Source organism: Heloderma suspectum, chromosome 4 (assembly GCF_057233095.1).
Source record: "Heloderma suspectum isolate Gila_16-S chromosome 4, 16-S_ref, whole genome shotgun sequence".
Classification (NCBI taxonomy): domain Eukaryota; kingdom Metazoa; phylum Chordata; class Lepidosauria; order Squamata; family Helodermatidae; genus Heloderma; species Heloderma suspectum.
In genome coordinates, this window is record NC_139461.1 from 219,301,861 (window position 1) to 219,327,413 (window position 25,553).

The 25,553-nt window shown below is 42.5% G+C and overlaps 1 protein-coding gene across 2 annotated transcripts in view; it reads left to right on the forward strand.

Moving 5' to 3' along the window:
* Positions 1-25,553, forward strand: part of DOCK7 (dedicator of cytokinesis 7) — a 152,210-nt gene that overhangs the window by 25,023 nt on the left and 101,634 nt on the right. For both annotated transcript variants that reach the window (XM_084852329.1, XM_084852330.1), the window contains exons 3-11: positions 3,987-4,162; positions 5,259-5,327; positions 9,185-9,314; positions 9,424-9,636; positions 10,638-10,723; positions 13,295-13,361; positions 16,817-16,966; positions 22,280-22,360; positions 24,118-24,283. In XM_084852329.1, the coding sequence (XP_084708455.1) occupies positions 3,987-4,162; positions 5,259-5,327; positions 9,185-9,314; positions 9,424-9,636; positions 10,638-10,723; positions 13,295-13,361; positions 16,817-16,966; positions 22,280-22,360; positions 24,118-24,283 (1,138 nt within the window). The remainder of the gene's footprint in view (positions 1-3,986; positions 4,163-5,258; positions 5,328-9,184; positions 9,315-9,423; positions 9,637-10,637; positions 10,724-13,294; positions 13,362-16,816; positions 16,967-22,279; positions 22,361-24,117; positions 24,284-25,553) is intronic.

Below are 25,553 nucleotides of genomic sequence, written 5' to 3' on the forward strand. Positions count from 1 at the left end.
TGCCTGAATATTACTCTGTGTAATGATCAGTCAGGCTATCATTATGCATTCATTTTGTCTATTTTTGTTTCACCTTTTATCTCCTTGTTTTTTTTCTCTTCCAGCTAATCTTTCTGTGACCGGGTTCACATGATTGGGGAGGGATAATAAGTCAAGCTTCTGTTCCCCCTTAGCAACTAGGGAAAACTGCCTTTGTCTGTAAATACCTTATTATTCTTTCTTTGATTATTTGTATGTTGCCAGTGGTGGTGGGGAGATCAGGGAACGTGAAGTGGTCCAATGTAGTTAGACTTGTCTTTGGAAATCTTGGGTTACCTGTCTAGTCTCCAAGTTGGTTGAGGCTATACATGTAAATGAAGAAGATGAGCATGTTCCAAAAGGGACAGGGCCTGTTGTCCTGTGTTCTTAAATAAATAAATTCCATGGAGAGACACTGTCTATACTGCCTTGCCAGATTAGACCAAGGCCCATTTTGTTTAGTTCTGCTTGTTGTTTCCAGCAGTCTTCTGCTAGATGCCCCTGGAAGCTCACAAGAAGGGCATAAAGGCAGTGGTCATATCTTGTTGCCTTCTCCGGTAGTCTTGACTGGCAGCAGCTTTCCAAGGGATGAAATGGGGCCCTTTCTATGCCCAGCCTTGGTACAAGGGCCAGCGTCAAAGGTTGGCATGGTCAGACACCTGCCAAGGGCCCACACTGCAGCAGGGGCCCATTGGCAAGAGCCTTGTGGACATCTCCTCTTCACCATTACAGCCTGCTTGTTTACCTGCTTCTTGCTCTGGCTCAGACAACAGTGGTGGCGAGGAGGAGGAGCAGTAGATGCTACTGCCTGCTTGCTCACTGGCTCTGCCTGATAGGCAATGATGACAAAGAGGAGGAGGAGCAATAGCAGCGGGTGACAGTGGTGGTGAGAAGGTAGACTCACTCAGGGAGGAAGCCATTGAGGGTGTCTTGGTCAAGGGTCAGCACTGCTTAGTACCTAAGACTCTTTGAACTAGAGATGCTAAGGATTGAACCTGGGACCTTGCATTTGCAAAACATGCACAGCACTGCCGAATTCTTTCCCCCTCTCTTTGGCATGACTCCTTCTCTCATCACAGTGTTGTACTGAGAGGTGAAATTGCAGCTGCTAAAAGTTTCCCTGCCTCAAAACCCTTAAAGAGATCAGTGCCCTATTTATTTGAGAATATGGCCATGCTAAACCTGATTCATGCAAGCAGAACTGGGGCTGTATCCACTGTGAGTCCTACTTTGAGTAGACTTAAGTTAGACTAACATTAGATCTGAGTGCTGTAGATGCAGATTTGGGATGATGACCCCTTTTGACCTCTGACCAAATCCTAACCCTATAAGGGCAACTTTGAGCTTGTAAAATAATAGTTGGCTGTCCTTCCTTAGCTTCAGATGAATCTATTTAGGGCTCCAGCTTCAGGGTGTTGCTGCTTCCTAGCCTTGCTGCTTGGCTGTGGGTGCGAGGTCTAAATTAGGTCCAGCACTGTCATTGGAGGCACAGGTGGCCTCCATGGCATGGAGCACCTTTTATCAGCTTAGGCTGATAGATCAATCAGATCCTTATCTGGGCAGCGATAGCCTAGCTACAGTTATCCATGCTCTGGTAACCTCTCGTTTGGGTTACTGCAATGCATTATACGTGAGCCTGCCTTTGAAAATGGTCTGGAAACTTCAGCTGGTTCAAATTGGGCAGTGAAATTGTTAACGGATACTGGCCATTGTGATGATATTACACCAATGCTTTCTAATCTACACTGGCTGCCAGTCCATTTCTGGGCCAGATTGAAAGTGGTGGTATTCATTTACAAACCTAAACAGTTTGGGGCCAGGTTACCTGAAGGATTGTCTCCTTCCATATATACTTGCCTGGACCCTAAGATCTTCCTCAGAGGCCCTGTTCCAGGTGCCCTCATCAAATGAGATGACACAGGTGGCTACTAAGGAGATGACCTTTTCAGTGGTGGCACCCCGGTTGTGGAATGACCTTCCCAGAGAGGCTCGCCTGGTGCCTACATTGTGATCTTTCCAGCACCGGGTGAAGATCTTTTTATTTTCCCAGGCCTTTTAGCCCTTCAGGATTTTTTTTTTAATGTGTTACTGTGTTTTTAGACCTTTGCACTGCTGCTGGCTTTTATCTTGGTTACTACTTTGGTTTTATTCTCTTCAACGTATGGTTTTATATTCTGTTTTACCAAGTTATTGTATTTTATGGTTTAAAGCTTTGTCTTGTAAACTGCCCAAAGAGCTTCGGCTAATAGACGGTATAGAAATGTAATAAATAAAGAGGGAGATAGATACATAGATAGATAGCTTATATTGTTTAAGTAGAAATATATGAGGCATTGCAGGGCTCTCTGAATCCTGTGGCATCTGCCCACATGCAGCACGTTAATCAACTTCCTTCTGCAAAAGCCCAGTTTACTAGTTGAGTCTACCTTTGCAGCTCTGTTTGGGAAGGAAGGTCAGTTCAAAGGCTTTGTTTTGCATTTGTAATTGATTTTGAAGGTAATGGAGGTGCTGCTGCCTTGGAGGCTTAGCTGACATAGCAGCTAAGCAGTACTCAGGTTTTCATGACTGGGTTACGCTTAAGGGTGGAAATGTCTGTCTCTTGATGCTTGTGCCTAGGCTTGTAGTATAAATGGAAAGCGACGCAGCCTCAGCAACGAAGTGTCAAACTTGTGCATGCTCCATGGGAACGTGCTAGAAATGGGATTAGCGTGGCGTTGCTTTGTGGGTTCAAGAAAATGAAAGAGACAAAAGAAGAGCAAGACTTGAATGTTGGTCTTCTGTGGCCAACATTCCACTTGTATTGAAATTTCACAGAGTTCGTTTTTTATAACAGAGTATAGGATTCAGGTCGGAACCAGATCCTGTGAATGCTAAGCGCTATAGATTATGTTTTCTTGTTTGTTTAATCTAGACCTATGTTGATATTCACTATAAATACTCCCAGGTCAGCTCACACAGTAAAACCAGACAAAAACATTAACACAACAACAACAAAAGGGGGGATTCAGACAGCAAAAGAACTAGCAGCTGTAAAAAATAATCACAGTTTAATAGTTAAAGGCCTGAGAAAATACAAAGGCCTTAACCTAGTGTCAGTGTACTGGCTCCAAGGCGGCCTTCCTCAACCTGGTGCCCTCCAGATGTGTTGGATAAACAACTTCCAGCATCCTTGGCTGTGAGATATAGTTCAACACATCTGGAGGGCACCAGGTTGGGGAAGGCTGCCCTAAGGTCATTAAGGGTGCAATCCTGTGCAAGCTGACTGGGGCATGAAGGGACTTGTAGGGTTTTTTCTGTCTAAATTGCATAGGATTGCACCCTAAGAGCTCTTACTTAGGTTACCACGTGCATTAGTTCAAGATTAATGATTCCTGCAGGACATATATATAGAGAGAGCAATTTATTTTCATTTTATTTATTACATGTCTGTCCTCTTCCATTATGGAATTTGAGCCAGCTCACATGGAGTTCCCAGGTGGTTTCCCATCCAGGCACTGAGCAGACCTAAACCTACTCAGCTTCAGCAAGGTTGCTGCATCATGTGCCTGCAGAACAGGCCCTGGAGTTTTCATTTAGCCTTGTTGAAGTCCTGTGATCTAGTCCCTAGGCCATGATGGAGATGATTGTTGAGGCTAGGAAAGACTGGGCCATCTACATGGCTGGCTGGCTGGCTGGCTGGATTGAGGTTTGGGGCTTTTTCTGAGCTGGATAAATAACTTGCTCCCCCCGCCCCCACGCCCAGCGATGTAGGAAAGCAGCTACCATTTGGCTGTGTCTTTATTGTAAATCCTTTCTGATTTTGGTCTCGAAACTTTAACATCATATGGAACTGGCAGTTCTATGTCTTGTGGCTTTAGCTGCCAGGACAGACAATATATGAGTGGGGGGAAATTAAAATGCATTTTTTTTTAAGTCAACTTAATTTTCAAAATGTGGCAATGTTTGCCTTTCCTTTCCTTTTTACATAGGTGCCTCTTACTGAGCCGGTGGATCCAGTCGATCTGGAAGATTACCTTCTTACACATCCGCTGGCAGTAGAGACCGGTCCTTTGAGAGACTTGCTTGAATTTCCTTCGGATGATATTGAAGTTATCTACAATCCTCGGGAATGTAGGACACTTGTGTTGGCTGTACCTGAAGAGAGGTAAGGAGTGAAAAACAGAGACTTTGCTCCTGCATAAACACCTATGAGCATGTATGGGAGATAGCCCTGCTGATGCTGTTGACAGAGTTGGACCTCATTTCCTTACACTTCTCTTCCTCCCTCACTCATAGTGATACACTGGGACCAGGGCGTGTTTGAATGAAAAGGAGGTGCAAGCTGTATAGGGAGAGAGAGATGGGAATGGTGGCAGGAGCACAGCGTGAGACCCGAAAAAGGGAACGGCTCCCTTGAAATTCTGGGCTGAGCTGAAAAGGGAAGAACAGTGAATTCAGTGCCAGCTCTCAGGTCTGGAGGACCCTTGAGCAATAGGCCCCTCTCCCAGAGTGAGTTTACCTGCTCACCAGCATTGTTGTCAACTTCTCCTGCTGCTCCTCTTCCTCATTATTGCTTGCTTACCAAGCAGAGAGACAGTGAGCAAGCAGGCAGGGGCAACTGCCGTTCCTCCTTCACACCACCACCATTGTCTGGGCCAGAGCAAGAGGCAGGAGAAGAAGCAGGTTGCAGAGGCCCTCGTCAGTGGGCCCCTGCTAGGCTGTGTGCCCTTGGCAGGTGCCCAGCTATGCCAACTCTTGATGCCAGCCTGAGTGAATTGACCGGTGGTGTAAAAGGGAGTTGGAACATGTGGTATAAAGGTGGAAAAAGCATCAGGGGATGGAGATTTTGAAGCAGGAAGTGAAGCATTTGGAAGGAAGCAGTCACCTTGGCAGATCAACTAGGCTAGGTTACTTTCCAACCTAGTGTCGCTAGCCCTCATGAGCCTGCCTATGTGATTACTTCCCTCCAGACATTACCAGAGCTATATGGGAAGGCACCAAACCATAGTGGGGCTCACATTGTTCTGGTAACGTTGCATTAGGCCCAGCAAACTCGCGGACATGGGTATTTTGATCGTTAATATGCATGCCATAGCATGGAAGGGGTTGAGATTTCTCCCTTGACACACTTCAACAAGTGTTAAAGGGGGCGCTGTGGTGCCTAGTGACAACAAGGATGTTTATTTTGGTTAAACATAAATTTTATTTTTGTGGTTTGAACAGATCATACAGATCTCCTTTCTTTCCTTTTTTACTTACAGTGAAATGGACCCCCATGTGAGGGATTGTGTAAGAAGTTACACGGAAGATTGGGCCATTGTGAACAGAAAGTACGTTGTATGTGTTTGTATTTAAAAAAAGACACTTGGATTGTGGAGGGGGATGAGGCTATTGTTTTCAGAGGACAGTTGCTATAAATTCAGAGTTCATGTGAGGCCATATAGTTCTTTCATAACACTTACATTTTTAGGCAGCTGTCATCAGGGATACCTTCCAGGAAAGGAAGATTAACTTTCTGAAAGTTTTGGAGGGATAGTAGGAAAAGTATGTGTCAATTTTTCACAGTCTCATGTTTTTTGTCCTACCATCCTTTGGGGGTGGCTATTTACAGGAAGCAAGTTCAGTGAAAGGGCCGCCTTCTAGAGGCAAGAAAAGAGGCCATTTGCAGTTGAGTAGTTCCGTTATCAGTGGGGTGACTCATAAGTTGTGTTAAGATGGGTTCTTGGTGTGTGAAACTTCAGTGTATGTCACATTTACTGTCCTCCAAGAGCTTTTGTAATCATGCATTATCTTAGACAAGCATTATCTACTCAAAGATGTATGTAACAAGGCGCTAAAAGGGGCAGAGAAGAAAATGCCAAGATACGAAAAAGAATGGTGAGGGGAAGACTTAAAGCAAGAATTACTAAAACAGGATTGTCAGTTTCTGTATGGCTGCAGACTGTGACCCACTCCCAAAATCACACCCACCCCAGTGTAGCAATTTGGCTTGGAAAAAATCTTCCATTGGCATAGGCAGCAGCATCCACACAGTTCTGGGACCATGTATGCGATATTGAAGACATGACTGGTGCTGTCAGCTGGTCTTTTCAGATGAGTTTTGACTGAACCTAACAGCATCCCTATTATTTTCTCTTTTGCTCCCCCCCACCCCCCAGCTTTGGTTTAGGATTTTTAAAGAGAAGGTGAAAGAAGGGATGGGGAAAAGAAGTAAGAAAAGAGAAAGGGAAAGAGAGAAAGATGATAGCGTAAAAAAGTAAAACTTGGCCTCATGTTTCAGATTAGGCCTAATGGAATGTCCTGACTCTGAAATGGCTGAAGAATGCTTCCTGTGGAATGCCTGCTGTTAGTTAAAAATTTCTATGGAATCATCCAGCTCTTAAATTGCAGGGTTGTGGAGTTTCATATTGACCAGGGTCACTCTTGGGAATGTTCTGGAAGCACAGTCCAAGAAAGGCAGACTTTGTGGGTGGAGCTAGAAGCGAAAATCAGATTTGCTGCCAAAAATGGCTATCCTCTGCTGAGTTCGCATGACGTTCCACAACTTATACTTATGGATATGTATGATGTGGTGACATTACATCATGTGTTTCCTTACCTCTGCTCCACAAATTACCAGCAGCCATGCATTTTCCTGTGTCGGCAGAGCAGAAGGGGAAACACATGTGGCCAAGTTACACATTTTCCTAAGTCCACATTATGGGGAGGGGAAGAAGAATGAGACATGGGGTTGCCATTTTGGGCTGTGTCACATCTCGTTCTGCCTCAAAGTGTGACTTTATCATAGACTAGCATATATCTCCAGCTTTCCTTAGAGCAGCCTTCCCCAACCTGCTGCCCTTCAGATATTTTAGACTACAACCCCCAGCATTCCTGAACATTGGCTATGCTGGCTGGGTCTGATGGGAGTTGAAGACCAAAACACCTGGAGGGCACCAGGCTCAGGAAGGCTGCCCTAGAGTGACACTGATCAATATGACACCTAAGAGTTTTCAATTTAAAAGTAAAATTATCCAGTAGCAGTTTTAAATAGGCTAATGCTACTGGCATTTTCCAGGTAGTAATATCACCCATTTGGCTGTCACCCATGCTCAGTGTTAAGAATTCCACCCTTAAGTCCCGTGTTGTTCTTTATTCATTTGCAGTCTGAATGGAGTCTCCAGTGAGACAGGAAATCTGGAGGCTATAAATTCTTACCTTTCCCAAGTTTTGTCATTAGTAGTCCAAGAGATAATATTTTTTACTGTGTATGTGAGATAGAAAAGAAGAAAGGCGAGGGAGTTGTCACTTGTCTACTATCACACACAGAAGGATTAAACTTAATTTGGGTTTTGTGGAAGAGACAACCGTGATACCTTAGACATGAACAGGTCTCAATTGAATAGGCTAGAATCATCACAACATGGCAGTTGTGCTGAAGTCAAAACAGATGGGTGCTTATCCCAGTATATCCAGCACTGTTGAAGGACATACTTTCCTTTCAAAAACATGTCTGCCCTATTACTGCGGAAGAGTTCTAAGGCCTTGTATGACAGAGAGTCAAGTTGTTAAAGATCGCAGTGGCTGAAAGTGCAGGACTGAAAATGTTCCCTTTCAGGGCCAACACCTCTCTAAACCAAGGGCATGAGTGGAACTTTCTTAGCATAATTATGAGAATGCAGAGGTCTATTTTTGATGGCTGGCCTTGCAGGAGTGTATTAAAAGTATAACTGTGACATCCCCTTATAGGCTTCCTTATGTCCTTTGACGTATATCTGAATATCTAGTAGGCTTTGCCAGCTGATATGTACCAGTATTATTTTAAAGCTGCTTCATACACTGTGTAAGGCTACCTGTGTAGAAATGGAAAAGGATACATCGGAATGCAAAATCCATATGAATGTTGATATATATACTTAAATAAATACCTTAAGGACAGACTTGAATTTGCCTGGTAGCCACAGATGACAAGGCGTTGTATACAGGTGAGTGCTCAGGCTAGCAGAGGATGGACTAGCATTTTATCTCTCTTCTGTGATCAGCATAGAAACCAAGCGGGCTGCTGCAAGATGTTTGGAGCTCTCCATCCTCCTCTGCCAGCCCCTGCAGGCTAGTAAACATTTCTGCAGACTAGTAATGTTTGTGGACATTACAAGGCTACTTAATGGAGACATGGGGTGCCTTTTCTGAGCAAAAGCTGCAGCTTGGAACTGAAGCAGGCTGATGCCCAGTAGACCAGGAGTGAGCAAAAACTAGATCTCCAGATGTTTTGAACTTCAATTCTCAGCACTCCTGACCATGCTGGCAGGGGCTTCTGGGAGTTGAAGACCAAAAAATCTGGAGATCTATCTTCTGCTCACCCCTGTAGTAGACTAGTTTGGAACTGTGAACTAAAATCTTGAGCATCATGCCATTATGTTTTGGGATGTAGCAAGTGCAAATGTATGACTTAAGCTGATTTTTTATTGCACTGACTATTGCTGCTGCTACTACTATTCTGTAGTAGTGTTCTAGTCAAATACACCGAACATGATGCACATTCACAGGATGTTTCTTTTATTTGAAGGGATATGTTACATGTATTCATGGGGTGTTCCTGTTTACCTATGCAAAGCGGTATCTGCTTGTAGAAGGGAATGTAGAATTCTGCGTTAGAGCTACTGGATTGCAGCACAGAATATGAAAGGAGGTTTGAATATCAAATTGATGCAGCAGGGGTTTTTTTAGCAGTCAAGAAGACCTTGAAAGCAGCAATAGTTAGATTGCTTGTGCTGACAAAAATCTCCAGAAGTTCAACGGTCTGAAGGACACCATTCACTGTGATTAAACTGGGAGTGTTCAGCTACATTATTATGCACGACAGGTGTGATTCTATGGGCATATGGACATCTGGCTAGGAGCCTTTGTTCCTCATTGCAACAGGGAAAGGTGATAGTGTGAGGTGAATTTGAAAGCTGTGATCCTAAGTAAACTCCACCGATATCAGTTGAACTCGCTTCTAGTTAATGAAGGCAAGGATTGCAGTTGAAGAATAGAAAATACAGTTGCATCTTAAAAACAATAACAACAGCAGAACATTAGCAAGATGTTGTTCAGTGTACAGAAAATTATTTCCAGTGAAGGGCTTTAGTTTTCAGATGTTGTTAATTGCTTGGGCTTATGATTTGTGGGGCAGGGACATCACTTAATCTTTTCTCTTTTTGCCTAGGTACCACAAACTGGGAACTGGATTTAACCCCAACACATTAGATAAGCAGAAGGAGCGGCAAAAAGGGCTGCCCAGACAGATCTTCGAATCCGATGAAGCTCCAGATGGCAACAGTTACCAGGATGAACAAGTAGTGTACCTTATGAAGTCTGCCATTTAAGTTCATTTTCTCAAAAATGTATGTCACAGATTTCTTGATATATCATATTGCAAACTGCCTCTAATTTCTTCTACCTCAGGATGATCTTAAAAGGCGGTCCATGTCAATAGATGATACGCCACGGGGCAGCTGGGCTTGCAGTATCTTTGACTTGAAAAACTCCCTCCCAGATGCTTTGCTCCCAAACCTTCTGGATCGGACCCCAAATGAAGAAATTGACCATCAGAATGATGATCAGAGAAAGTCCAACAGGCACAAGGAGCTTTTTGCATTGCATCCAGCCCCAGATGAGGTACTGTCAGGGTGCCTGAGGCTTGTTCATGCCAGCCCTGCCCCTGAGTGCAAACATGCAAGCATCATGTCTTCCTTAGATGTGCAACTTCTATAGAAAGGTAGTGGGCATTTCAATGTTATATTGGGAATAGATGAAGCCTTGAATTTCAGAAAGCGTTAAAAAAGAATGTGGGAAACCTTTGGCTTCTGAGTCCTTAAGGCTGCAGTCCTGTGTCCTCTTACCTGGGAATAAACCCCATTTAGCTCAGTGGGACTTGAATTGAAGTAGAGATGCATAGGATTGTGCTGTAAACTGCCCACGTGCTCTTCTCCACAGCCATGAGGGCTTGAAACCTGTTGGAAAATGAAAGCTGAAGCTACCTGACTGACCAATCAGATTCTGCCACATTCTGTGATGTTATGTATGTTTGCCACAGATACCTTGGCTCTAGCCATTAGTCTTTGCCAGCTGCTATTGAAAGTGTAGGGCAGGGGTGGGCAGCATGTGGCCCTCCAAATGTTTTGGCCTACAACTCCTAATAGCCATAGCCAGCGGTGAGGGATGATGGGAGTTATAGGCCAAAACATCTGGAGGGCCCAAAGGTGCCGACGCCTGGTGTAGGGGGAAGTCAGATTGGCCAAAGATTGTTAAAGGGATAAAGCACAATATTATCTTTGCTTTCTTTCCATGGGATGACTGCCAAAGTTGCCTGAAGCAGCATACGATTAGAGCACAAATGTGGGCCTTTAGGCATTGTGTTCCACGGCATTTTCTTTACTGACCTCCAATCTATTATTATGTAGCTATCTTAAATTAAACCCCTTCACTGTTATTTATAGTTGCAGCAAATGCCACTGCAGTTAAGCCTTGAAGATTAATGTGTTTATGTCTTAGAAGAGACGTTGGGGGGGAGGGCACGAAATCTATTTTCCCTTCTTTAGCCATTTAATAATATGCTTTGTTTGTGGCAGTAGCGCATCGCTTACTTACTTCCTTATTGGGTTTGTGCCCAATTCCAGGAGGAGCCAATTGAAAGGCTTGGCATCCCTGAAATCCCCAAGGAACACTTTGGTCAGAGGCTTCTTGTGAAGTGTTTGTCTTTAAAGTAAGTATTAATTTAAAGTAAGTATTAATTTTAACTTGCACAGTGCCAGATCCTGCTTTTCTGTGCAGATCCGCATATTCATATACCTGTATCTTGTTACTTAGGGTGCAGTCCTATACCACTTATCTGGGAGTAAGCCCCATTGAACCAATCGGACTTACTTCTGAGTAGACACATATAGGATTGCACTGTTAAAGATGTACATTTACGTGGATAAATGGTATGTGTCAGATGGCAGGAGGCTTTGGGACGTTTAGGTCTAGACTGCCTTAACTTTTTCAAGCCTTGCACATATAATGCCTGGAAGCAGCACTAGGCATATAGGTAGCGCTCCAACGTCAGGCCTTAAGATTTCTGTGGTGGAAGCGCATGTTTGATCCCACTGTCTGCCACCACCAAGCAGTAGCTGAGTGGGTGAGAACCAACCAAGATTAATTGAGTAGCAATTGAGAGCAACCAAGGAGAATGAGCAGTCTGATTTATCCTATATCAAGTGGTCTCTAGCAGCCTGTGCAGGTGCAAACCAATGATATGCACCTCAGTGCCAATTGCTTTTGTGCATAAAAGGGCAACCAAAATGGTCAGGGTGCTGGAGGAAAGACTAGAATATTTATGGCCTTTTTAGTTTATGGGGGCGTGGGGAAGCAACTAAGGAAGCACAGGATAGAGGTTTATAACATTATGCATGGTGTGGAGAAAGTTATTCTCCCTCTGCCATGATAGCTGAAGTGCAGGGTCAGCCAATGCACCTAATTGGCCGGAGATTCAGGACAGACAAAGGGAAGTGCTCCTACACAGAATGTGTAGTTAATATATGGAATTTGCTGTCACAGGATGCAGTGATGGCCATTAGCTGAGATGGCGTAAAAGTGGACTAGAGGAGAAATCGTTCAATGGCTACTATTCATGATAACTACATGTAACCTCCAGGTGCCTCTGAATACTGTTCGGTGGAGAACAGCAGCAGGAGACAGCGATTGCTCTCATGTAGGCTTCCTGGAGACATCTGATTGGCTACTGTGTGAAACTGGATGTTGGGCTTGGGCTTGATAGTCTGATCTAGCAGGGCTTTTCTTATGTTCATTTTAATGTACAGTCTTTTAGAGATCTCTGCAGGGTTACAGCTCAAATGGGACAAACTAGGCTCTTCCCTGAAGTCACTGGTCTTCCCCCTTCGATTGTTGCTTGGCAGTGTCTGTGTAGGTTTGTCCATCTGGGACCATCTCCAGCAGCTATAGAGCTACCTTTGTAGAGCTACTGGACCTTCTTGTGGTCAGAAGGTAGCAATTGTAGCTGATCTAGTGGCATGCACAGAGGTATTCTCATTTTCTGAATGCATGTTCTCTGCGGAGTCAGCTCTTCCTCTAGAAGAGGATAAAGTTGTAATGGCTACTCAAGGAGGTTAAGGCTATCGATGGCTACTAGTCATGATGGCTATATGTAATGCCTTCCAGATGTGTTGGACTACAACTCCCATGAGTTGTAGTCCAACACATCTGGACGGCACCAGGTTGAGGAAAGCTGTTTTACAACATCAGCCAGACAACTGACAAGGTAAGTCAAACCTGGAGCTTGAGAAGCCTGACTGTCTCTTTAAGACTTGAGACTTGAGGCAGTTAACAAAGCTTTCACTGGGGAGCAGAGAAACCTGTTAAACAAGTTTAATGAAGTGGAGCTTCTGAATGTAGGGTTACCTGCAGTTGGTTCATTGCCTATAACTCTTCTCTAATAACATGAGGTAAAATTTTACTGGTATTCCCTTAGAGAAATAAAGCACAAAACTGATTTTCCACACGGCTGTATTCATCTTGTGTGTCCTCAGTTAGGTCAACCCTTCTTGTTAGGGAGCTTCGGTTAGACTAGAGCGCCTCTTGTAACTGAGATATATGTGGGGCTTGTCTCCTAGAGGGAAACCGTTTTACATCCCGACTCTAATCCAGATGATTCTCTGGCCTTTTCTTTTACAGGGTACAGTAAGACCCTATACCAAGATGTAGTACTAGAAGATCTTGCTGCAGTGAATATCTGTGAATATCTGTATAGAGAGGAATGACTGCAGTTAATTGAGATTGTCCTTTTACAAAATTCTCTTTGTATTAGATCCGAAGAAATGACTTTTGTCTTTAACATACAGAGTTCATGTGTATATTGTGGTGCCTTTTTAAGAAGGACTCAGAGTTGTGTTAGGCGACTAGAAGGACAAATGACAAGGCTACAGTAGTTTAAAACAATCTGTGGTGATTAGGAACCTTAAGGCTGCGCTCTTCATCATGCATTCTCAAAATAAGTTCTATTACTATTTTATTTATTTCTGAGCTTCTCTTGAAGTAGCCAATAATAAATAAGATAATATAAAAATACAACAATAAGCTGTAACAATAATACTTGTGTTAAAAAATGAAGGAAAAATATCAAGTAACAAACTAGTGGCCAACAGAGAGTCATACGTCTTCACACAGTGTGTAGGAGCTGTAGTAGGGTCATGTCAAAGTGAAATAACCTTGCTTTGTTTAGTTATGACTAATGTTTCCAGTTTTATACATAAATAAAATCTTTTCTCTTCTTTTGAAGATTTGAAATTGAAATTGAGCCAATTTTTGCAAGTTTGGCACTGTATGATGTTAAAGAAAAGAAAAAGGTGAGTTATTTTGCTCAGTGTTTACTTCCTTTGCATGGAGCTTGAACTGCATGCAGTAAGACGTAGGGAGGTAATAGCGCCTCTCTGGTTAGCACTTGTAAGACTTCACTGGAATACTGTGTTTAGTTTTGTGTGACTACAATTCAATGTAGACCATGGAACAAAAGTTGAATAGATGGTAAAACGCAATACATAAAATAGGTCAGCCTAGATCAGTGGTGGAGAGCCTGTGGCCTTCCAGATCTTGTTGGACTCCAACTCCTTTCATTCCTGACCATTGGCCATACCTCTGGGGCTGATGGGTTGTTAGAGTCTAACAACTTCTATAAGGCCACAGGTTCCCCACCCCTGTCCAGAAGTTGCCAGCTTGTGCCACATGTTGTTATTCAGGAACAACCATAGCTAGTGTACCAATTAAAGCGGATAAAAGGCATTCTTGGCTACAGCAGCTCCCAGTGAATCCAGATCAATGCTGTATCCAGCAGTATCCCCAAACTACACACCAGATCAGGAGGAAGCCATCCAAAAGAGAAGGACCAACAGCTGTCAAGTCAATTGGCATTCTCACATCAACATCCTGTCTGGAATGAGCTTCAGTTAAAATCTATTACCAATGTCTAGTAAGTACCACCTATGGGTATAATATGACTGACTCTGGTGAAATAAGAACCCTTGAGGTAAAGATTATGAAATCACACTCCTTAGAGCAGGAGTGTAGAACCTCAGGCCTAGGGGCCAAACACAGCCCTCTGGGGTTCCCCAGAAGGCTTCTTCTCCCTGACCCCTTTTTCGCCCCAACCACCAATCATTTGGTGGTTTCCCAACTTTTGTGGAGGTTTTCCCCATTCTAATAGGTTGAAATGCTTCTCCTAAGGCTTAGTTACTGGCAGTAAGAGCTCAAAGCTAAAATATGCTGGTATTTTTGGCCCCACACCTTTTGCCTTTGGTCCTGCCCACTACTTGAGTGCTGCTCCAAGGGCGACTTCAGAATGGAATTCAGCCTTTGGCCTGAAAGAGGTTCAACACCCATGTTTTAAGGCAGGACTAGACAAGCACCACTATTGGATGCTATAGACGGAAGGCATCTGATCCTCGGGCAGGGGATTGGACTTGATGGGCCACTGGATTTGTTCTGTACGTTTGTGATTGCCAGGTACAATTTCAAGCACTGGAAGAATCAGGCTTGTTTTTAAAAGCTGAATTTATGGATAGAAAGCTTACACTTCAAACCAATATGTATTTACCTGTGAGAGGGCCTCACGGATGGGTGCACTAACAATTGGAGACTAGTACCTGCCATTCTGGGCCTAGAATGAGACAAGGGCAGGACCAGTCAGGGAGCTGGGACCTGGTTTGGGACTTGAAGGACTGCCTTCACCCACATCAATCTGCCTGCATGTGCTCCTGCCTGTTAGGTTGGTGGGCAGAAGGGATAGGGCTTTTTTGGTGGTGGCCTCACATTTATGGATCTCCATTCCAGTAGGGATTCAACAGGCTACATGATTAGAAGTCTTTCGGTGGTCACTGAAAACTTATTTATTTACCTTTTTTTCCTTTTCATAATTTGGAAAATGTTAATTGGGCAGCTATTACTATGGCACTGCTTTATTTTGTGACCTCTGGTTTTATTGGGCAGAATGCTATTTTAATGTTGTCCCTGGCCTCTGCTGCTTAATGTTATTGTGATTGTGTGTTTTTAGTTTTAACAGTTTAAAAAAAGTTATTAATAACTTGCAGAGTGTTGTAAACCTTGAAAGAACATTTTTCTGAAAGGTGTGATATTGATTGACTGATTGATTGATTGATTGATTGATTACACAGGCTACATTCACACATCACACTAAACCATAGTTTAGTGTGACGTGCACAAATTGGAACAAGCCTGAGCTTGCCTCAGACTTGTGTGCTCCCTGCCTCATTCCACATAGCCAGGAGGAGGACTTCAGAAGGATTTCATTTCAATTTCCCTGAATGTCAGCTTACCACGTTTTCCAGATCTGGGATTGTGGTTCATTACAAACTCTGCTCATTTTCAAAATTAGCCAGATTAAAACCTTGGTTTATGAAGCTGGTTTATTAAACTAACTTGGGTATTTTTTATAAACTATGATCCCTGGTCCGGATGACATGACAAGCTGACATTCAAGGAAAGTGTAACTAAACACTGCCCAAGTTTCCCTCTCATCAGTTGGAAATTACGCTCTATCAGCATCTAGAGAAAAAGTTCTTAATGGTTATCTTTCAAGAACACATGGTGTACAGGTTAGGGAAAGAAAAGTTTTGTTTAGCCATTGACAGAGGGCTACAAAATACCATGATGAGCATGATGAGTGAAAATAGAGACCTCTTGACTGTGCATGATGTTTGAGTATATCAGTTTTACAGCCATTTTCTGACCCTGAGACTAAGATCTTATTAGAAGAGGGTTAATATCCATCTGCTGGCAGCTCCCCCTACCATGTCCAGCCCAGTAAACCATTTTTAAACATTTTGAACCCAGATAAGTATTTTAAAATGGTTTATGGGGCTGGCCACACTTGAAGATGTTGCTAGTAGATGGATGTAATAGAAAATACGAGGAAAGACTGAATTGTGTAGATCTCAGGATTGCAATCTCTTCTTACTGTTTCTTTAAAAAAAAAAAAGTTTGTCCAACTCTAAGTATTTAACATGTAACTGATTTCTGGTGTTGCTTTATCCAGGTTCCTCGAGTGTTGTGCAACAGAATAAAGAGACCATGTCTTGAAATAGACTTCAGCGTTACTTCATTCATGTCCTCTTATTTCCTGAGACCTTGTATTTAGGCATACAATGTACATATATAGATTTGCACGCGGGGAAACCGCTGCAAAAATTGTAGTATTCTAGCAGGCTTGCAAATGAAATTTTGTCACAGTGTCAGCATCCATCTGTAAAAATGCTCTCCATGCAACCAGATGGGAGGATTCTAGCATCCCACAAAATATTTTACTCTCCAAGCTATCAGCTTGGTCCAGATGATACTATTTCCAATTCACTGCAATTTCTGCACGTGCAAGAAAGACGTATCCAGGGTCCTCTATATTCAGGTGCCCACTGGTCTTGTGGATTAGGTTCAATATCTGCAGTAGTCTATATCAAAAACAATTGGATGCAGCGCTGGCCAGATTAATTCTGAACATGCACAGTTTATTCTTTTGGATTTAAATTACCTAGTAGTTATAGTGTTTGTACTAATATGGCTTATTTGGAAAATTATACTTCCACATGGCATCGTTAGTGTTTTGTTTAAAAGAATCTCTGTTTACTGCCACCTCTGCCCAGTTGTTCAGTTTTGTTTGCTATAAACAGCTATCCAAAGTTGGCATGTATCATGAACTACTCTAACATTTTTAAAATTTTGTATTCAGTGAAGATTTCAGAGGGTTTACATATATAAAAAAAACAATCTGCAACTAGCTGGCACTTTCTTTTAGATTTCAGAGAACTTCTACTTTGATTTAAACTCCGAACAAATGAAAGGCATGTTGCGTCCCCATGTCCCACCTGCTGCTATAACCACACTGGCCCGGTCGGCCATCTTTTCTATTACATACCCCTCTCAAGATGTCTTCCTGGTAATAAAGGTAAGAGATTGCTTTTCCTTTTTGTTCAAAAGGGGAATATTAACAGGAAAATGAACAGGAAAATGTTAGTAAAATATAAAGACCAACTTCACGTTATGCTAATTGCGTAGTGTGTTGCTGAGCCCATTAGTTTTATTTACCCTAGTGTAACTGGATGGATAAGATGATTATTAGCTTGGATCAATTATTGGATGTTGGCGATGAGTTTTGTCATTTTTAGCTTTGTGAGACAAATCTACCTGCTATAGCTGAATGGCAAAACTTGCAATTGCAACATATGTTAGCGTCTAGATTCCGTTTAATCCTTCCCTCCTGGAATGTGCTGGTCCTTCTCCGAATTGGGACTGCATGTAGTTGCACTAGAGTAAATAAAACTATCAGGCTCAGTTAAATCATTAACCCATGTAATTTTTTTGAAAGGGGGGAGCCATTTTGGTGTAGTGGTTAGAGTGTTGGACTGGGAGTCGGGAGACCTGGGTTCTAGTCCTCACTCGGCCATGAAACTCACAGGTGATTTTGAGCCAGTCACTGTCTCTCAGCCTAACCTACCTCACAGGGTTGTTATGAGGATAACATGGAGAGGAGGAAGATCATGTACACCACCTTGGGCCTCTTGAAGGAAAGGGAGGATATAAATGTAAGAAATAAATAATAAATAATTTTTTGCAGGATGTTATGATGACCACTGACATAACAGTTTTTAAATACATGGTGCTGGATCCACATTTAGTTGTACTTAGGGTAGACCTATTGAAATTAATGGGACTTCAATAAATGGTTTTCAGTGGATCTACTTCAAGTATGACTAAGTCTGGAGCCAGCCCATGGGACAGCGAGCATTTAAACATCAAACATTGCACAAATAGAAATAATGATTAACAAAAAAAGTTAAGAAAACTCAGTATACTTAAAATATACAACTCATAGCTGGTAATGAGAGAGGCGTTGCTCTCTTACGTTTGTCAAACCTAAGCAACTCAGGGCTTTATAGATCAAAATAATCATTCTGGATTGTCCAGTGAAGTTACAGAAAGCCGATTCAGTGCTTAAGCAGCCTTGAAAATTGGTAAATCCTCTTAGGTAAACCGTTTGAGCACCATCACACAGAACATTTTAACCATGTGATATGAAGTGTTGGGAGTGTACTTTAAAAGTTTACTGGAATATGTGATTACCCTGCCAATAGTATTTGAGATTTCATGTACTCCTCTCCCCTGCAGTAGTTGAGATTACACAAGAACTGAACTGCCCAAACAATCCTAAGGGAGTGAGCACGTTCAGGCTTTGGTTCTCCCTTCTGTGAGGAAGGACCATAAGCAAAATATATGAACGGATCCAAATAAAAGCAACAAAATATTTTATGACTAATTAAAACTGAACTAATAATATGTTCCTGTTATTGCGCACCAATGAGGCAGCCTAATGTTAGAAATGTTTAAAAGTTCATAAATCTTAAACTGTGAAAATGTTTGTTATTTCCTGGGACTACATGCCCCTAACGAGCACAGTGTCTCTGTTCATATAGAAACATAAGAATTAATTGGTTCAGCCAGATGCACGCACGCATATTTTTTGTTAATTTTAGCCTTCCTTGGTAGACAAATCTGAAAGTAAAATAAGAAATATTTATAAAATCAAATTTCAGCTTGGCTCCTCTGGTCTCTAACATACTTTTACAGCTTCCCTCAGCTGACTGGATTCAGCTGAGTTCCATCTCAGGAAGTTCATTTACTTATTTATTATAAACATTTATATACCACCTTATCTGCTAAAAAAAAAAAAAGCCACAATTTAAAACAATAAAACCTTTAAACAGTTTAAAAACAAAACAAAACAAGAACATTAAAAAATTACAACTAGACCTTTTAAAAGCTAAATTGGAAAGATGCATCTTCACACCCTTTCTGAAGGCCAAGAGAGTGGGGCCAATTGTAGTTCTGGAGGGAGCATATTCCACAGTTTGGGGGCAACACAAGAGAAAGCCCTTTCACATGTGTCTGACAAACAGGCCTCTGTGGGTAATGAAGACCTCAAAAGGGCCTCTCCTGCAGAACTTAAGACCCAGCCAGGTTCATAGTGAGACAGGTGGTATTGGTTTTTCAGTATTATGAAATACACCTGGTAGTCTGTCTGTCCAAAAGCATACTGGTCGATTGACAGTGTTTCCTTTCCCACTTTGCCTTAGTGCTGTGACACGTCTGAACTGCTGAAGGCAGCTGGGGCAATAGAGCAATACCTTAGCCTGGTACAGTCACTGAGGAGAGTCACAATGGAATTGGGTTCTTGAAAAAGAGCTTCTTGATACCCTGGGAAATCTGTTAAAATTGAGATTCACATTACGTTGTCCTGAACTGCCCAAGCAAAAGGGAAGGCTCATTGGCAGCAGTGTTAAAAGGAGATTCTGTTCTCAAATTTTGCACACGTCTCATTACATAGTTCCTGAAGCCAGAATCTGCATATATTCACAGTAGTTGATTTTTACAAGATGAGAGATAAAAAGATGAACACCATGCAGCTGAGACCAGTCGCTTAACTAAAAGAGCTTGTGCATGCACATTAATGCTTGTAAACCCAATGAGATGAGCCTAGCTGGCAGTCAGTTGTTGAAAATGGCACTCGGATTTTGCTCTGGGAGAAGGAAAAGGACATGAGCAAGGTAAATAGCCAGAAAACTAGCTTGTGGTATGTCACAAATGGGGGTTGCCATATACATTTTGCTAGCTTTGTAATCTTCTTTTCTCCCTAGTTAAGCCCTGCACCTGTTTGCAGTGTAATCTGGGCCCAAATTAGAAGTTGGGTAACATGAGAAGAATAAATTTTTAGAAACACCTTGGCTTCCAAAGCCTAGCCGTAGTGGTCCTGATCTAGTGGTACATGCCTAGCTAGCCAACACATGCTTAGTTCTGTTGGCCTTGACAGCACAATTTCTGCTTTTGAAGGATGAGGGTGGGAGGACCCATCCCTTTGTGTAAGTGGAGAGAGATTGGGCAGAATTTGGTCCCTTACCCCTCCCTAGAGATTATCAGTGCCATTAAAGCTGACACTGCTAACTATTTGTTTGATGTTTGGAGATCTAGTATCAAAACTTGCACAGGCACCATCCTTTTGGATGTGTATTTTCATATCCAGCAAGTAGTCTGCTGGCAAAATCCTATTTCCATGGCCACATCACCTTGCTGGATTAGGGAGACTGGATGTATTAATGCGTTTTGGTTTTGGGAACATGTGTGTTTCTTAAATGTTTTTCTCCTGCCTCCTTCTCCAGCGTGTTTGCTTGTTTCATCCACAATGAGAGAATGAACTGTTTGAGGTGTGAGAAGAGCGTTGTTCTTCTCCCTTTTACAGCAGTGTCTGGTCCCCTCCCCCCATCCCCTGTTTCTTAAGAAAGCCATTGTGACTGAAGTGTTTTGATAGATGACCTCACTCTCAGTGAATGTCAGGTTACATTCAGCTGACATAAAGTGGTAGCTGATGTGGATTGTGCAAAAGAACCTTAGATATGCAAATGCCAAAAGATAAGAAACAAACTGGATAAGAATGCCCATATATCAAGACCACTGTCTCCTCACAGTTTAAATTCTTCCTCGTAAAGAAAAACAACTAAAGAAGACGCTTCTGCAGAATTTTTAAAAAATTTCATTCTATCCCAAAATCTCCTTAAACGGTTTAGGACCAAATTACTTGAAGGATCGCCTTCACCCATATCAAACTGCCCGCACTTTAAGATCAGCAAGAGAGGCTCTTCTCATTTGCCCACCTGTGAGGGCAGTTAGGTTGGTGATTACATGAGTTGAGAGCCTTTTCCGTAGTGGCCCCACACCTCTGGAATACTTTGCCATCAGTCAGGCAGGCCCCATCATTGCAAACTTCTAGGAAGGCCCTGAAGATTTACTGCTTCACTCTGGCCTTCCCCTGATTATGTTTTATCAGTCCGGATTGTAGCTGCAGTTGTGTGTTTTAGGGTTTTTTTTTATGCTGGTGTTTGTTGTTTTTGAGAGTGGTTGTTGCTGTTGCTGTTTTTATTGTTGTTATTAGTGTAGCAGTTTTTGTTAGGTGGGTTTTACTATTGTACTCTTCCTTGGTAGGGCTCCTGCCCTAAAAGGCGGCCAAGAAATACTTTAAATAAATTAACTAAATAAATAAAGATAAAATATTTCCAGAAATGATTGATTAGCTGTCTCACCTTTTAAGACTATAGGTACCAATAGTGAATTCTTTCTCTGAGTGCGGATCCTCATGTAGCCAAAACAGCACCATCAACACACACAAGAGAAAGATATCCGCAGCCTCGGGGGAACCCCAAGGTTGGCAGAAGTACAAAAGAACTTTAGGAGAGGAAAAAACCTAAGTTGAACCCCTTTCACCAGCAGAGTGACCACTATTGGATTTGATATAATCCCATATGGGCAATAAGCTGAAGGGAATGTGAGTGTTGTTTAACCTTCGCAAAGCCCCCGATGGCCGGGTTTGGATGACACGGCAACCTCCTGCACCGCCCCGATTGGGAGTTGCATATTCCAAATGGTGGCCGGCACACACCACGGTTCATCTGGGTTAAATAACCCACACTGGGCTGCTGTGTTGCGCAAACTGGGTCAGTCAGTGAAAAAGCCCTGGTCTCAGTTCATATCAAGCAAAACTGAAAAAGCAAAACTTGGCCTCTGCTAACATTGATGTTAGCAGAGGTCTTGCATGTGATTGAGATGGAGATCTGGATGTTCTTCATTAGAACGGCTGAATCAGACCAGATAGTCCAGCATTCTGTTTACGCAATGGCCTGTGAAGAGCCTGCAAGTAGGACATGAGTGCAACAGCACCCTCCCACTTGTGTTCACCAGCAGCTGTATACAGAGGCATACAGTCTCCCATTCTGGCAATATATAGCCATCATAACTAGTAGCCATTGATTACTTATCCTCCATGAATTTGCCCAATCCCCTTTTAAAGCCATCCAAGTTCGTGGCCATCACTCCATCTTGTGGTAGCAAATTCCATAGTTTTACTATGCGCTGTGTGAAGAAGCACTTCCTTTATCTGTCCTGAATCTCCCACCATTCAACTTCAAAGGATGACTCCAGGTTCTAGTATTATAAAACTTCTCCACACCTTATACAGTCCTGGCTGAAACCTCTCTTTCCCTTTTATATTTCCCTTTTATATTGCTGGTGTACAAGAGGAAGACCAGTCTTCCTGACTGTGGGTGGGTGGAGAGTTTAAACTACATTTGATAGTAGTGAATTAGTTCCATTTTCTGGATGTTGTTTGTATCTCCAGCATCATGCCTGCTTCTTTGTTTCCATCCCATCTCCCTAGCTGGAAAAGGTATTACAGCAAGGGGATATTGGAGAGTGTGCAGAGCCATATATGATTTTAAAAGAAGCAGATGCTGCAAAGGTAAGCCGTTTACAATGTGTGTGTTTTTTACTTAAATGCAAGGGGTCCTTTGTAGATGTGCTACAGTGCAGTGTAGTGATTTAGTGCAGTGAACAGAGTGTTGAGTTTGGCTGGAGATCCAGTTCATGGTTGTATCCAGTGGTGGTTATTCTGCTGATAGAAGTTGTCCACAAGTGGAATTGGGAGCAAGGCCATTTCTAGCAATTCCCTCTCCTCTCTGCAGCTCCCAAATGTACTTCATACAGTTGCCCAAACTTCCAGAGCAGATTTGGAGTGGTGGGAGCAGCAAGGACAGAAAGGAAATCTCATTCCACTGGCATATACCTTCCACCAGCAGAGTGACCTCTATTGGATTGGATATAACCCCATATGTGCAACTTGCTGTTGGCCTTGGGCAAGTCATTGGACATGATGCCAAACCACGTTTGGTGCTGTGTGATCAAGCCTTGGGCTTGTATGCTTGCTCCTCCTGCTGCTTCTTTGCTTCACACCCTCCTGTGCTTCCTCTTTCATGGCAAACCATGGTTTGTCATTACATTTGAACTGGCAGGCTATGGCTTGTGCTTGCCTTCCAAACCAGAATTGCACATCATGATCAAACCATGGTTTGAAATTTTGTTGTACGGGCCAGGTGCAATAGTTTTTCATTTCAGGTATAACGTCAAACTATGGTTTGTTGTGAAAGGGAGTGAATTGGAATGTGCAAGGGGAAGTTCATGAGTCGTGGCTTGCTCATGTAGTATCAAACCATGGTTTGACATTACATCACATGTGAACTGAGATACTGAGCCAGTTGAGATGTAACGATCTCAGTCTAATAAACCATGGTTTATTAGGCCAAGAATAACTGTCATGAATGCCCACTACCTTCCCATGTGCACTGCAACTGAAAAACTTCCAGAGTTTGTTAACCTAGCATTACCCATTGCATCCACATCTGTTTCATATCCTGGTTTTTAGTCTGAGGTTAAACCCCATTTTCTGAGTTTGAATATACTGAGAAACTGTAGTTTAACAAATCCCTGTTTTCAATGCTGGCACGCAAGACATAGTACAACACTCATTCTTGGTGGATTATTTTTTTAATGGTCTAATGTTGTTGTGAGGATAAAATTAGATACATTGTTAACTTTTTTGAGGTCTTGGCCCAAGTCTGGAAAGGATGCTAAATAAGTAATAGTAATATCTGAGCCTACTTTGCTTTTTACCCTGCAGCAGCCTCCATTTGTTTGGCAGCAGCAGATTATTTTCCCTGTAGCTATAATGTAGCTTGTAATCATTTAGAGAGATAGTTTAGGAATTCCCTTGAGTTCTATTACCGCCTCAATTGCAGATTCTGTGATTGTCACTTTCACCCACAGGCAGGACTCTTCATACTAGCATACATATTTAAGCCACTTTAAAGGGAGCTTTTAAGGGTTCATTACATTACTCAGCAGAATAGTAGAAAAGGTCTTTAATTAGGATAAGAACAGATCTCTTGTGACCATGATCAAACACTTCAGCAAATCGTGGCTAGGTTTTTTTTTTCTCCTCTAGCTCTCTACCAGGGATGATAATATTCTTTATTACTGGCAAGTTTCAGCTGTTGAACGCCCTTAAAACACTTGTAGGCTTCTTATATTTTTATTGTGCATAACTGAACAGTAGTTTTATCTATGGAAAACCACAATTGAAACGTTGTTATTAGCAGAAGGCAGTATTAATGTTTCTGAACAGTTTGAATTTTTTTGAGTTTGAGGTTTTCGCTTTTGCAGAACAAGGAAAAGCTTGAAAAACTGAAAAGCCAGTCAGAACAATTTTGCCAAAGACTTGGCAGATATCGCATGCCTTTTGCCTGGACAGCCATTCATTTAATGAATATAGTCAGCAGCGCCGGAAGTTTGGAGAGAGACTCTTCAGAGGTGGAAATTGCCACAGGAGGTAGGTTTCCGAATACATTAGATAGTTCCAAAGTGAATCTTAATCTTTGGGCCAAACTACATATGATAACGTCAATGCTTTTAAAAGTAGTCAGTTCAAGCATGCTCTTTTAAAAACATGAATGCCATCACTTGTAATTTGGCCTTTTGTTGTTGTTCCGTCGTTAAGTCATGTCCGGCTCTTCATTACCCCATGGACCATAGCACGCCAGGCCTTCCTGTCCTCCACTCTCTCCCGGAGTGTGCTCAAGTTCATATTCATTGCATCGGTGATGCTATCTAGCCATCTCATCCTCTGCCATCCCCTTCTCCTTTTGCCTTCAATCTTTCCCAGCATCAGGGTCTTTTCCAGGGAGTTTTGTCTTCGCATTAGGTGGCCAAAATATTTGAGCTTCAGCTTCGGTATCTGTCCTTCCCATGAGCAGTCAGGGTTGATTTCCTTTAGGATTGACTGATTTGCCCTTAGACTGCTAAGAATTGTGGCGTAAGAGACATATGGGAGAACATGGTACTATATAGTGCCCCTTCATTAAAATCTTCCTAAACATAGAAAATGTTTTGGAGATCCCCAGTATTTTCAGCTTCCATGGGCAGGGCACTTCCAAACGAACACCCCCCCCCCCTTCATTCTGGGCTGGTACAGTCTAGGGATGTGCAAATCCGCAAAATGCAGGCTCGTTGAGTGTCTCCGAGTTCTACCTCAAAGCTCATCAGCTCGTGTCCGTATTAGATTGCAAAGCTTATTTTCTTTTTCACTTTAATATATGTACGTATTTTCTTGTGCATTTCCCCAAACGTAAGCATCAGTTGTGTGCATTTTTGAAATGTACACATTTTCTACTACTGATTAAGGAATGTTTGTGCTTTATCCTTCAAGCCATCTTGTTATTTCCTTTGGTACCATCTAGAAGTCCCCTCACTGTGTTTAGATGGATCTTCACTTCGATCCTAAATAGTTGTTCCTGCATTCTTTTGTTTGTCACAGGGTTTGGATTGGGCCTGATGCACAATATGTATTTCTCAGTTTGTCTCCTCTCTTCTTTCTGTCGCCAAGCCCTTGAAATAGGGGGTGAAACGAAAAGGACAAGCCTGTAATAACAAATAGGTTTATCTTTCAGGGATTTTACTCGTAAACCATCTGTTACGCTTTCCAAAACCAGGCCGCTAAGTATGTGAGTGTGTTACAGGCTGATGAGCATTTTCCAAAGGAGTGGATTAATCATTGAGGACTGCACAGCTCATCTGAAACCACTGTTCAGAATATCCCCCCA